Here is a 14,093-nt window from a genome sequence, read left to right on the forward strand (position 1 = left end):
TCATATGAGATGACATACAGGGAAGTGATCTCCAGTTCTTTTAGGCCGAGGTGGAGGCGGGGTTCTATGTCAGAACAACACATGCCTTTACCATGCATGCTGTAACTATGTATTTTTTACAATGTTTGTGTCTTAACCTTTCATTCCTTTACCACACATATTGTTTCAGCGACATGCCTTATGGAAAGCACTGGTCTTTGGAACAGTATAATGTACTATTCCAACTCTAGTCTGTGCTACAGTAGGGAAAGTGTTAGACTTTAAAGTCCAACACTGCTTACCCTAAGGCATGTTGTAATGACATGCATGGTAAAGGAATGCGAGGGAAAGTCACATTCATTGTAATGGCCATGTTCTAACTGAAGTGCATGGTTCGGCTGTTGTGCTAACGGCTGTTTCTCAGAGGCAGATAGCAGTAGAAGAAACAAGACTTCTTGCCAGGGTGCCTGCTACCTGAAATAAATGTAAAGATGACCAATAGATCTATCAGCAAGTCTGAAGGCCTAGGAACATTCAAAGGGCTTTAGTTTAGTTTAGTTAAGTTTCGAGGATTTGTAGAGCGCATGGCTACCCGAAGGCCTCCCAGCACTGAGGAAGATCATTAGGTGAGAGGAACAGACCTAAACAGGGAACAATACAGTTTTCCATTTTCTACGAAAAGAAGATTCTGGCATGTCATGACGAAGTTCCAAGGGGAGGGAGTTCCAGATCTTAGCTGCTCTGCAGGCGAAGGATCTACCCCCATCTAACTTTCTTAGCACGAAAGGAGTTAATTAAAAGATCTGAAGAAGATCTGAGTATTCTCTGGGAGGTAGAGGGAGTGATCATTCGTGTGAGGAGGACTAGAACCTTGTTTCGAAGGGCTCAGTGAATAAAACACATAGCTTTAAAAATAATGCGTTGTTCAATCGGAAGCCAATGGAGGGAAGCCAAGGCTGGAGTGACAGATGAATGTCTGGGGGTGTCTGTGAGTAGGCGAGCAGCAGCATTCTGCACCACCTGAAGTCTCTTTAGAAAATGCGAAGGAGAGCTCAGGAGCAGTTTTTTCCCATAATCAAGACGTGAAAGAATCAGAGCCTAAGTAAGAAGTCTTTTGGCTAAAAATTGAAGTAATTTAAAGATTTTCCTAAGGGTTCTTAGAAAACCAAAACAGGAGCTCTATTGTGTGGGAAATGCAGCTGTTGAAAACAATAAAGGAATCTTTAAAACTGAATTGACACTACTTATGGTTGCCAGGAATTGACAAATGGATTCCGGGCATATGCCAACCCATTTAAGTGTGCGTAGATCTACGCCACGAGTGCAGAGTTCTCTGCAGCCGTAGATCCCACTCAGACGGCGGAAAAGCCAGTGTCCCAAAATGGGGTTACGCTCACAAACATGAAAGTTTGTTGGTATCCACCTATTCTTCTCTTTCCCCCTTTCGACCCTGAAAACGTTTTTACTCCAGCCAAATGGTGGCGCAAATCTCTTTCCAGGGTGGAAAGTGAATGGGGCACCCACGGATATGGGAAGGATGTAGGTAAAGGCTGTTTCTGTGGAGAAAAGCATTTCGCCACTGAGGAAAAACTATTGCCAGGGGGATACATATCCTGTGTGTGGAGTGGATCGTAATGGTGAACTTTGCGCAGCAGGAATAGCATCCCAGTAGGTATGTCACATGACCTTCCCAGAAAAAAGCATAACATCCTCTGCCTAGCACAGCATTTCATACGCATTCTTTGGAATTGTATGAATTCCAGAATTTAGTAATTATACGCTCACATATAGGTGCAAAACTACAAGTGCAGCTTTACCACTTCCTTTGTGAATTCAGCCAAAAGCTTCCCTCTGGCAACGTTGTTAAGGAATAGTGGAAGGCAGCTTATCTCTAGGTATGGACAGGGAGTGGCCTGATGTGATAAAAACAACAGAGCTCGTGGGCCCGAAGGTGAGAGGTGAGAGCCGCGAGCCACGCCCCCCGCGAGTTGACGCGCGTGCACTGAAGTGGCTGGGCAGGGGAACGCGCGGCCGAGCGCTACGTCAGCTGCGTCTTCACTTATAAGTGTGAGAGCCGGGAGGCGGCACGCAGAGCAGCTCTGAGAGCAGGACGGACTGGGGTTAGAAGAGCAGACTTGATCCATTCTAAAAGAGCCCGATTGTCAGGACACCGACACCGGACCTTGGGTTGCCAACTATTTGGTGCACGGACTATATTGGAGTAGTCCCCTAGGGGTGTCAGTGGAATGTGAGCCCAAATATACCCCCAGTAGTGGATCCCCCATTCCAGCAAACTATATCAGCCCATGGTCGGACTTCACCAACTGTTTCAACAGCCCCCCTGGGCGGCTCGGACCCCACAGCTGGAGAGGGCCACTCCCCCAACCACAAGGAACCTACACCCGGGGAGGGGCGCTCCCCCCAAGGAATATACTGCCGGAGAGGGCAGCCCACTCGCATGTCTCTTCCCGGTGGGATGACGCCCTGAGCGGCCGTGGAGGATGTTGAAGTCCGCCATCCCCGTGGCCCTGGAGCGGCTGCAGCCCCCCGAGAGTCAGGGGAGGATGCTGAAGCCGGGATTGCTGGAGCCACGAGGCTGGAGGGAGAAGGGCGAGGCGGAATCGGAGCGCCAGCGCACTCGGGAGCGCCTGGAAGCCACGCTGGCTGGTCTGGGGGAGCTGGAGTACCTGCGGCACAGGCAGGAGGGGCTGGTGAAGGCGGCGCTGAGTCCAGGGGCACGGAGCACTGCCCGGCCCGAGCCCCGCAGCCTGGAGGAGCGGATCTTGGAGGAGAACATCCTGCTCCTTCGGAAGCAGCTGGTACGGCGCTCTCTTGTACGGTACAGACTCGCTGTGACAGCCATTGATTCCCCTGCAACAGATCTCACACGTGCACCCGATATCACCCTAGTGTCAGCCCTCAATCTCTGCCAACCCCTTTACTACTGCAAACACGTCCCCAACCTTCCGCAAGTCTCAAGCCTACACCAAATGTCACCCTTGTAACCACCCTGCTTCTGCGCCAGATTTCTCATTACTGCTAAACGATGCAAATCCCGCACACCCCAGATATCACACTTACAACAGCCCTCAACCTATAGTAAGTCTCTTAAATATGTAAATGCATCCTTGGTGCAAATCTCACCCAGTAACAGCTCTGAATCAAGGCATCACTTTTTATTACTGCGTTCCCACTCCGTTAGCAAATCTCACAGATGTCCCAAATCTCGCGCAGTGTAGCAACCATCACTCGCTCTGCTCCAAATCTCTCATCGCCTTTAATGAAACGGTACACATCTCACGTCTCCGAAATACCACCCTTGTAACTTCACCCCACCTGCACCAATATTGCATTGCTCTAAATACAACCGGTGCAAATATCATCCCTTAATAGTCGACTATGAGCACTAAACCTTTTACTACTGCAAATACCATCACTTAAGCAAATCTCAATAATTCAGCAAATCTCACCACTATAAACAACCCTCGATATGGGCCAATTATTCTTAGTGCTTAAAAACAAAACAAGCAATTCTCACACATGCACCTAGCCCCTGTAAAAGCTCTCGGCCTGCAAAATATACTACTTAATACCACACCTTAAACACGCCTCACCTCTGTAACAACCCATAGCATCCTCGCAGCAGATATCTCAAATGCATTCCCAATGTACTAAGTCTCAATTTGTGTCAAATCTTTATTTGCATATAAACGTTCAGCATAGCCTTTTTTTTCCGGAAAAATTCACCTCGTGCCAAATGCCTGGGCAAACCTCACCCTCGGGCATTAGATCACTTATCCACGTCCACCGTTTTGCAACATATTTTATCCATCGACTGTTTGCGGTTTGTTAATCTCTACGTGCAGCCACTACTGCATTGACTGCTCAGTTGGTCGCATCTGGACGTTGTGACTTTGCGATCGGCGAACGCTGTGAATTTGCATGAAAAATAGAATGCCCTGTTTTGCGTTTCAGGAGGTGCAACGTTTCTACACAATTTGCGTTCTAAGGGCGCTCGGGAACTCCAATGCGTGTCGAAGCACTTCACGACCTCGCCAGCGGAATGAAGCGCTGTACAAATAATGAAAGTAGGGTCGCTACTTAAACACTTAAAGGGCGCTTTGGTCCTCACAAGGAGGGGAAAAGCGCTGTACAATACCAATACAATCGTTTTATGTCTAACAGATGCCAGATTAGGCTACAAGCCAAACCCTGACCCACTAACATAGCTTGTCTACTATTTTTTTTTTTTCTGTACTGAACGACTCCCGTCATTGTACCGTTTCTCTGTGCGCTACCTCATTCCTTTGTGCACCACGTCAGACATATCATCGGTGCACTCCGTGTTAGTGCTCTATGTCGTGGTGTGCAGGGCACTATACTTCCGTTGCATCAACATCTCCCTTGTCAAGTACCCAAAATCCCCCCTGGGCCGGCACCGCATGCAGCCTTTTCGCCCTGTCTGTGGTATTTTGTCGACATGTACTTTCGGTCCACGAACCGCATCATCGGATGCAGAGCACAACCCCACCCCTGCAGCGACGGCCCACGTGTCCCTTGTTACACACTACTAGCCAGCCCCGCGGGGCTGCTCGTCTCTGCCCCGCATATCTCGCAATTGAGGTGGAAATACCCCCAAGGGAATTACCAGGTAGGTGAGCCCTTCACAGGACCCTCCGCAGACATCTCAGAAAGCCCGCGAGGTCCGAGAAACGGCTCGCGGTGCCTTTTGCAGGAAATCTGCAAATTTCTCTGCAGTCCAGATTGCATGTGTCTGGTCCTGACGCCACGCAGAAGGTTTCACGTTAGTCATTTGTATGTGCATTTGTGCACCCTTCTACCTTTCCGCAGCTTCCCTTCTATGCTAAGCATGGCTATTCCCTCATGTGGCAGTGGGACCTGGCTCCCCCTGGAATGAAGCTCAATTGAGCACCGAGGAATGTTCTGTTCTGCTCAGTGTCCGCAAGAGGGCGCGCGCGATCCAAACAATCCTTCTGCGGGCTCCGCCCCCCTCCCCCCCCCACTTGTCTGGAACAAGTACGTTTATAAAATCTGTATGAATTGGAGCTTCTTTTGACCAACTTATTTGCATTAGCAATCAGTGTCCTGTTTTATTGATGGAGATTTGAATGGCGACCTCCTTCATGGCAGAGCATTTTAGATCTAGATTAGATAATGCGTGTATTACGTATGAAGTTTCGTGGTTAATGTTTTTCAACCTGAAGGAACCACAAGCGAAGCGCGTGCATACTGGCTTAATTCTTCATGCATTCCCGAATGGTGGGGTATTCTTCCTACATCGCCTCATTGGATATTAACACTCGTTGGTAGTTTACTCTCTTCGTTGGCTCGATCGCTCATGCGCAGGGCACTTGGTGCTGCAGAACAATTCCGCAGTCTTGCCTTTGGGACCTGCCTCCATGGCCAGTCTGGGCCGTGGTTTTAGGCGTATCCAGAGAAAAAATGAGTGCCAGGATCTCTTTAGGTTTAGCACCCTTTCTTCTTGGGACCTTTGGGAAGCGCTGGCATTGCAGTATGCTGCATACACTGCCTTAGCATGCACTAGCGTTGGCGCCTCTGCTTAGCTTGCCCTGGCCTTGCCCCCTCTTTTAGTTCTAGTCTCGGCCCAAGCCCATGTCCCAGAATCCTTTAGGTCATAGGTTGCCCCGTCATAATCCACCCCTACGCCCTGCATTGGAGACAACGTGGTCCTACGGATAACTTGACACGGAGCTAGTACGCAAACCACCGGCAGAAGGATGTTAGGAAGCAGCCACAACCCCTTAAGTCGTATTCCTACCCTCCTCTAAAAAGAACAAAAACAAAAAACGTACACGACCCTCCAGCAAGGGGAACAAAAGGCTCTTTGTCTTTCAGAATTCCTGCCGGAGCCCTGTTTGCATGTTGCCATCTTCCTCGGATAAGAGAAAGCAGACCAACCGTATCATTAGCCGCTGTTTAAATAATCCCTTTGCATTTCAATTACCTGCCCCAGAGAGTAAATAGGCCCCGGCTTCGAAAGCAATCAACATTTGGACGTCTGTGTAGCTTGCAGTGAGACCCCTGACCACGCAGTCCCAGAGTATCCTGGGATTAATACAGGTCAACGTTTTTTGGTTTGCTACATACCCTTGCAGTAACTCTAAAACCAATGTAGTCGGTCGAAATAAAGACTTTTTATAGCGGAATTTAAATCTTTTTTTGTTTTTAATTTAACAGTCTTTTAACTCGGGTTTGAAAACAAAACAAAATTTAAACAAAACACTATTTAAACAAGTATTTTTGTGTGAGAGTTTTTTTTTTAAGTCTTGTTCCATGCTGCGCTGTAGTATTGACGGGATAATTGGTTTCAAGTACTGCAGCAGGGCTTGAGGACCGATTGTTTGCATCCAGGGCCCATATGCAATGACATTCACCAAGAGGACCAATTGGCGGAAGTGACCTCAGTCTACCTTTGAAAATTCACTGCCATCATGGAAAATTACATTAGATGGCCATTGACCCTAATGAATGCCCACTGTGTTTTATTTTTTTTTAAAATATGCTTGTTGAAATCACTAGCCTGTCGCCCATGTCCGTGATAACCGGCACAATGGCTGAACTAATAAACTTTATAAAAGATATAGCTATTCTTAATATTCATAAATTGGTGATCGGATTAGGTAGCTATCGTATGGATCTACAAACATGCCTCGTAAGCTGCAAGCAGGAACACTTGAAGAGAAATTGCTGTCCTTACCTTTCCTCAAGTGACTTCTTGACAACCAGCTCCAGGAATGTTAGTACATAGGTCTGACACAGTTGCTAGCTCAGTGGGATTTAGACTTTTCTCTTGCTTTCTCACTACTATTAGCTTGATTGTCCCAAGGCTTTGCCAATATGTTTGCGCTCTTTGACTCCACTGCTGGTGGAGGTTGTTTTTGGACACTTCATTTTCTGAAACCATTTCTTAATAGTGATCCCAACTCCACTCCCTTCTAGACTCCCATTGTCTTAAGTGCGCAGACTAATGTTCAGCAGAAAAACTGCCTGCCTCTTGTGCTCCTATTTATACTTGGCACTCCGAATGTCTGGGACTGTCATTTGTTTGACCCGGTGTGTACAGTAGACATCCTTCTGCCATTTCCCCTATGACCTGTCCAATAACACATTTATCATAGTCTTTCAATCCTTCAGGCGGCACGTCCCCAGATAGACCGTAGTCGTACTGCGACCAGATGAAAAAAAGGCCAATACGAACTATTCTGAGTACTCAAAATTTTGAGAGTATTCCGCATGAGGGTCCAGAACTGTACACAACAGCAGTCAAGATCAGGCCAGATCTGTACACACTACTCCCTGTGAACAACCCAGTATTCCATCAAACATTGTAGACTCTTCGATAATACTCAAACAAGGCCTCTAGATCTGAACACACTATTACAGATGGTGCCTTGAGTACTGGTCACAAGACTTAAGCATAGGTCTTAAGCTGGATGTAGTACTGTAGACGAGGCCTCCAAATTAGGAGGCAATAAGAAATCTGCAACTGCAGAACAGCTTTAACAAGCAAAATATGAATGAACAGCATTAGAATTTGTCTTCAAAACTAAGCACAGTGATCCCACATGAAGCCTCCAAGTCAAACACAGTACTTTGAGCAAGACTTTGTATCAATGTAATGTTGGCTAAATCCTGGTCGTAAAACGTTATGGGATACCTCCCATCACATTGTAAGATTAAATATGTTTTATGTAGATCTATTTTAATGTTAGTATTTTCAGACATTTTGAGGCACGTGCTCGCCCCACGATCACCCCCTTTTGTTGAAGTGACCCTTTTGCCAAGGACTACTTATAACCTTATTTTCAAAAGAGCGAGCAGAGCTACCCCTGCTATACAGAAAGGGGCTTCTTTTATGCTTTAATAAGGGATTAATGACCATTTAAACACTTTTGCTTGGATTTGATGAGTGGGTGTTTAGACCACGACACTTTTCCTCAGCCTTTTAAAGCAAACCACCCAGCAGCGCTGTGTTGATCACACGCTACGTCTACACTATCTTTAATCCTTCAGAGTTTTATGCTAATTGAGGGATTATTGTGCTTAAATTTTAAAAGGGTATTACATTGACATTAATAGGTCCCACCCTGCTTCGCCCCGTTGCAAAAAGAGCTGCCCTTGTCTTCACTACTTAGCATTATACTCTACAAGTGGCTTGCATGTGAAATTGTTGAATTGACACAACATTAACATGTTCCAAGTTTTTTTTTTTTTGTAAACACCTGTGTTTTCTTTCCTGTAGAACTGCCTGAGGAGAAGAGATGCTGGTTTGTTGACTCAACTTCACGAACTAGACAAACAAATCAGTGACCTGCGCATTGATGGTGAAAAAACACCCAATGAGCACAATGAGACAGACAGCCGCCCTAGCTCAGGTGAGCATAACACAAAGCCTTGATGGCTGATATGTGTTTGCGGAAATATATTGGGGATTTATATTTAGCATTTTCTTTTTCTCTTTGGGATTTTCTATTTATTTCCTCTGCCCCATGAACAATACCAACTTTCTTGTCCCTTGCCCCTTAGAATTACCTATGCACTTCTTGCGCTGGACAAGTCTGTCACCCATGCTAAACTACATCTTATCTAGTGAAACCACACTTTGCCACCTTTTGTCCCCTCATGGGGCAAAGCCGTCATTAGTGTGCTGGGTGCGGTGGTACTCGGGCCTAGGGTTATGAGTGGCCCACTGCTCTCCAGTCATGGCTTTTACTAACCAACGAATGGGGGGTGGAGTGGAGCACATCGCTATTTTCATTGCTTACACAAGGACACAATGCACCCTTATTTTGCCAATGTACCCACTTTCCCACTCAGTGTAGTATGTTGATAATCAGTTTAATGTTTTTCAATGAGATCTTTTTAACTGCATCACTCAAAAAAGAGAAAGTGTTTTTTTTTTTGTTGTTGTTTTTTTTTTTTTTTTTTTGTTTTTTGTAATTTTGATACTTATTTTCCGTGGTGTGTTACAGAATTCAGATTTTTTTTTTTGTTAGGGCTGGAATGGCTTTGCCTTATGTGCGAGTGCCGAAGTACCTTACTGAACCAGGTCTTTTATACTCCCCAACCCAGTCATCTGTTTGTCGCCCTGTGAATGAGGACAGCACATGCAAATGTTGGTGATCTGGGTATACACCACTAGGCAATTAAGGTTTCGTTCACCACTGATTTCTGCTAACCTCTTCAAGTGACATCTGATTTGTGATTTTGAAACGTGCTTAAAATTATCCTTGTAATTCAGAAATAAACTGTGGCCTCATGACACAACAACAACGTTTGTATTTCCAGGTTTCTATGAGTTGAGTGACGGCACATCTGGATCCCTGTCCAACTCCTCCAACTCTGTTTTCAGTGAATGTTTATCCAGTTGCCACTCGAGCACCTGCTTCGGCAGCCCCCTGGAGGCTTCATTGACCATCCCCGAAGGCCGTCCTAAATCTACAGGTGAGAGCTGCAATACCACAGTCCGCCGAAAGGCAGCTGCTGAAGCGCCTTCAAGTGTGGGATGGTACCATTTGGTTTGCTCTGATTAGTCCTCCACAGTTCAGTGATCTACGCAGCTCTCATACGTGGGGAGATACGAAAGTAGATCATACACCCCATAATGGGCTTTTGAACATGAGCTAACATAAATATATTTAGTGTCTTACATTTAGGATCAGGGTCCACAGAGATCCCTTCTTATCCACTCGGATCTGTAAAAAATGACATGTAGAGCCCGGAAGGGTCAAATCTGCTCTTGTCATTGAGTTGCTTCTGAAGAGCTAGAACAAGTTGTGCTATCAAGGATCATGCTAATTCCAGCCTATTCTTTTGGCACAGGTAGAGTCCATAAGCTTGTACAAGCTTTCTACACCTTTCCTTAAGGCATGGTGTCAGGCCAATTTGAAAACTTTTTGGGGCAAGTTGGCACTTGACTCCTGATATTGCTAGCCAAAAACGAATCAAGTAATGAAATTAAGTGGTTACCAGTCTTGAGTTTAATCTTGTTTAGCGCAAATTCCCAGCCTGCTCTGTAGGTTCCCCTTCTGTTGTTGGTAAACTGTGGCTGGTTCTCGTTTTACCTTGAGATCGTGGTTAAAAGGCTGGTGGGGCTTTGCTGGAATTTGAACCCCTGACCTCTTCAGATTGATCTGTTCTTGCAGCTGGTGCCTCACTCCCAGAGAGTGCATTTTTCATTATTTTACGGCTGATAGTATGCACCTGGCACCTGTTCAACTCGCTGGAGGATACTTTCTTGCACTTGAATATGTACTTATGGGGATTCCATTAATGTACATCGTTCAAATACTAGGTAGAGACCAATCTGCCAGCTGTCTCAATGTGCCTGTAAATTAAGGGGCAGGCAATGTTTTGACCTCCAAAACTGACTTTCATACATCAAATCAATAATTTTTCAATATTGTTGGATTTCCACTGAGGCAAATATTTTTTACTTTGTTCAGTTTCAGAAGAAGCATTTCATCCCAACCTTGCAAAAGTTTGTACTTGTGCTCTGGAAATTGAATGTTTGTTTTGGAAGCATTGGTTTATTTTTAGGGAATATTAGTCCTTTCTACAGTGGTAGTTAAGGTATTGCATTTATTTCAGTTTGCCTTTTCCTAGGGTAGTTTTTACACCTCTATGAAGCTTTTACCTCTTTTTTTTTAACATACAGAGGAGGATCTGTATTATGATTTTAGCACATTTTCTGTTTTTTACACATTTTAATGGCACTTGTTTGGGATGATGATGCGTGCTACCTGCTGTAATGTAAGTCTGCATACAGCAACAGATCCATGAAGGTGATTCTACTGCGAAGGGAGTGCTCGCTCCCCAAGCCAACAATTTTGAACTAGTTTAATTCTTAACATGTACCTAAATCATTTTGTTATAAATCTTGCCATCGATTTATTGTAGATACTACTAGAGATTTTTATTTTAAAAAGTTAAAAAGGAATTCACTCAAATAATGTTGGCCAAGAATAGCATTTTTTTATTTTCCAATCCCCTATCACAGGCCATAATTACCGTTATTTTTTTTTTTTTAGATTAGTTGCTTTGGATGGTTTATGCTGATATCTGCCAACTAAAATGTGTTCATTTCAGTTTTGACAGTGTCTTCACATTGTCAGTTTGGGTTTGAGTGTCCTTAGCAAATTTATCGTTCACAATTATAGCTTCCAGAAATTGATCAGGTATTTGCGACTGTTGAGTTTCTACGAATGTGTTCTTACAATACTTTATTTGATTATATTTCAGACGACCTGTTAGATTGGATAGATCACAAAGGAAGCCAAAACGACGACCAAGCTTCAAGTGTGGTCCGCCGCTCTTTGTCTGCCCCTAACTCCAGCTCGTCTGATGTGGTTGCTGATGTCCACCCCAGATATCAGTGTGACCTGGTGTCTAAGAACGGAAGTGACGTGTACCGCTATCCCAGCCCGCTTCATGCTGTTGCAGTGCAGAGCCCGATGTTCCTCGTGTCAGTCATGGGAAGCCTGAAGGAGGAGAGACTTGGTTGCCACACGAGTGATGGTTGTACTGAATCTGAAACGAGCAGTGTTACATTAGAAACTTCTAAAAACAATTTGTGCAATGTACCATGCTCCAGTAAGAAACTGGACAGCTACATTTTGGGTGTTATACAGAAAAAAGTGCATTCCGTAAGGACTAACAAACCAAGAACAAGTGTGAACGCAGACCCTTCAAAGGGGATTTTAAGACATGGTAGCATCTGTCTCCGACAGACCGGTGGCGTTTCTCAGAGTAACAGTGCGAACATGAAGAATGCAAAGCCAACATGTTTACATTCCGGAGGAACAAACGCTTTGGATGTTAGCTCATCTTCTTCACCCAAGCAGTGGTCTAAAGAACTGCCGAGTGAACAGCTGGAAAGCCGGAGGATGCCTGTCTCCAGTGTCTACCCACCAAGTGGCGTGAACGAAGTTTCAAGCACAAACGTAACAAGAAATAACGTTAAAACGTTATCCCCAGTGTTGAGTCCTGTTGTGACTGTGGACGTTGAGAATCCAGCACCGAGCTCTGTACCAACTGCACCTGTAAAGGAAAGCCCTTGCATGTACCCCACATCACATCAAGAAAACAAGGTTATTCAGCCCCCTACAAAGATTGCACCCAAAAACAATTGTAGATCTCCCTACCAAGTTGCACCCTCCTTGGTGGAGAGACCCCAACTGGACTTCAAGAGTGAAGGGTCATCCTCACAAAGTTTTGATGAAGGGTTGCTGGTGAAGGGGCAGTACATACCAGCCCAGGAACAAGGTGTTAAACTTCACAAAGGCACAAAAAATGTAAAAATTGTTAAAAGCTCAACTTTGAAACACCGGACTCGTGTTGTACATGTGATTGAAAACGGTTCTCAGACACTGAAGGACAAAAACAAAGTGAGTAAGAAGTGTCGTTTCTCAGAGGACGTGGATGTGAATAAGAAAGCAAAGCGACCTGCTCCGAAAACCAAGAAGACTCCTCATTTGCAGATAGAGAATGGCCTTCCGAGCAGATCGCTTACAATGACCAAACCATTGCAAAGGCCTCCTGGACATGGCAAAGAAGGTGTTTTGGCTAAACCTAAATACAAGCGAGGTGATTACCGGAGATGGAAGACTTCTGCTGAGATGTCTTATGAAGAAGCTCTCAGAAGAGCCAGACGGAGGCCTGGAATGGAACCAGTTGGAGTTCTTTCTGCAAAAGTGCAGTTTCCTTACCCCAGCCCTTATGCATACATTGCAAGTGACTCTGAATATTCAGCGGAGTGTGAATCCTTGTTCCATTCCACTGTGGTGGACACCAGCGAAGATGAGAAGAGCAATTACACCACCAACTGTTTTGGGGACAGCGAGTCTAGCCTCAGTGAGGTGGAGTTTGTTGGAGAGAGCACCACGTCCAGCGACTCTGAGGAAAGTGGGGGTCTTATTTGGTCTCAGTTTGTTCAGACACTTCCTATGCAAACTGCCACTGCAACAGAACTGCAAAAAACCGCAAAGGCCTTTGTTAAGATCAAGGCTTCGCATAACCTTAAGAAGAAAATTCTCAGATTTCGATCAGGCTCTCTGAAACTTATGACAACTGTTTAATTTTTTTTGCCACTACCTGTATATGTAAATATGTTCATATTGTTTTCTTAAAATATTTAATGTTTAGTATAAATTAAGTCTTTAATAGTCAAAATGTATGGCCATCTTGGGAAAGGAAATTTCTTTAGGAGGGAAGAAATTTGCTTTCATGATAAGCGCAGTATGAACTTCCTTTTTTATTGACCTAAATTACAATTTAGTACCCTGGAACCTGGTCACCTCTATGGATTTAATGGTGCTGATTACTTTTGCAGCCGTTAGTACTATACAGGGACGTATCCATTGCTGCCTTCAGAAGCGCTATGTTGGCGTTTCTTCACTGTGTTCAAACCTCCACAATGCCTATGTGTATTAAGTCATTCTCATTAGTTCACATCACAAAAAAGCAACCTTTCAGCCTATCTTTGTTAAAGCCGTAATCAGTATATCCCACCCAAAGGACTTTTCGCTTCAAGCATTTGCATGACCGCATGCCCATGCACATTGGTTTAATCCAGCCAAGCAAAAATAATGTACATTATGTATACACTTGTTTTTTCTATATCGTAAATTATATAACACAATTTTACTTGGTAATAAATTGGTTGCTTTTATAGTTTGCCTTAATCTGGTTATTATGAAAATGCCTTGCAGACACCTGGAGCGAGGTCTGTACAATTGATCTGAAATGGGATGAAAGGAAATGTCTTAAAAATATGATTGAAGTCTGTCCATAGTTTAAAGGTTTTTTTTTTTTTTTTTTCTTCAAGTTTGTCTGGATCACTGATTACTGTAAAATCTTGGCTTTCAGCCTGAGACTGTTTGTCTCAGGGAGTAGGGAGTCTTTAAGTTTCAGGTCTCGCCAGTCGGCACTACATGCTTGCACGATTTCCCCCCCCCCCCTTCAATCTCTCTCTGGAATCATTAACTTGAGGTACACTGTTTTACTACTATGCTATCATGTTTTTTGCCCCAGTTATTTATTCAGACGGGTGGTTTAATTTCTCCAGCTCCTCA

The 14,093-nt window shown here is 44.6% G+C and overlaps 1 protein-coding gene across 1 annotated transcript; it reads left to right on the forward strand.

Annotated features, from left to right (window-relative positions):
• The first annotated feature begins 1,989 nt into the window (after nt 1-1,989).
• On the forward strand, nt 1,990-13,692 carry DACT1 (dishevelled binding antagonist of beta catenin 1). Its single transcript, XM_069207465.1, has 4 exons — nt 1,990-2,798; nt 8,264-8,396; nt 9,310-9,465; nt 11,263-13,692. Exons 1-4 carry the CDS (start codon nt 2,481-2,483, stop codon nt 13,095-13,097), a joined length of 2,442 nt encoding a protein of 813 aa, XP_069063566.1. The 5' UTR covers nt 1,990-2,480; the 3' UTR covers nt 13,098-13,692.
• Nucleotides 13,693-14,093: the final 401 nt, after the last annotated feature.

The sequence above is a fragment of the Pleurodeles waltl genome, chromosome 9, assembly GCF_031143425.1.
Source record: "Pleurodeles waltl isolate 20211129_DDA chromosome 9, aPleWal1.hap1.20221129, whole genome shotgun sequence".
NCBI lineage: Eukaryota > Metazoa > Chordata > Amphibia > Caudata > Salamandridae > Pleurodeles > Pleurodeles waltl.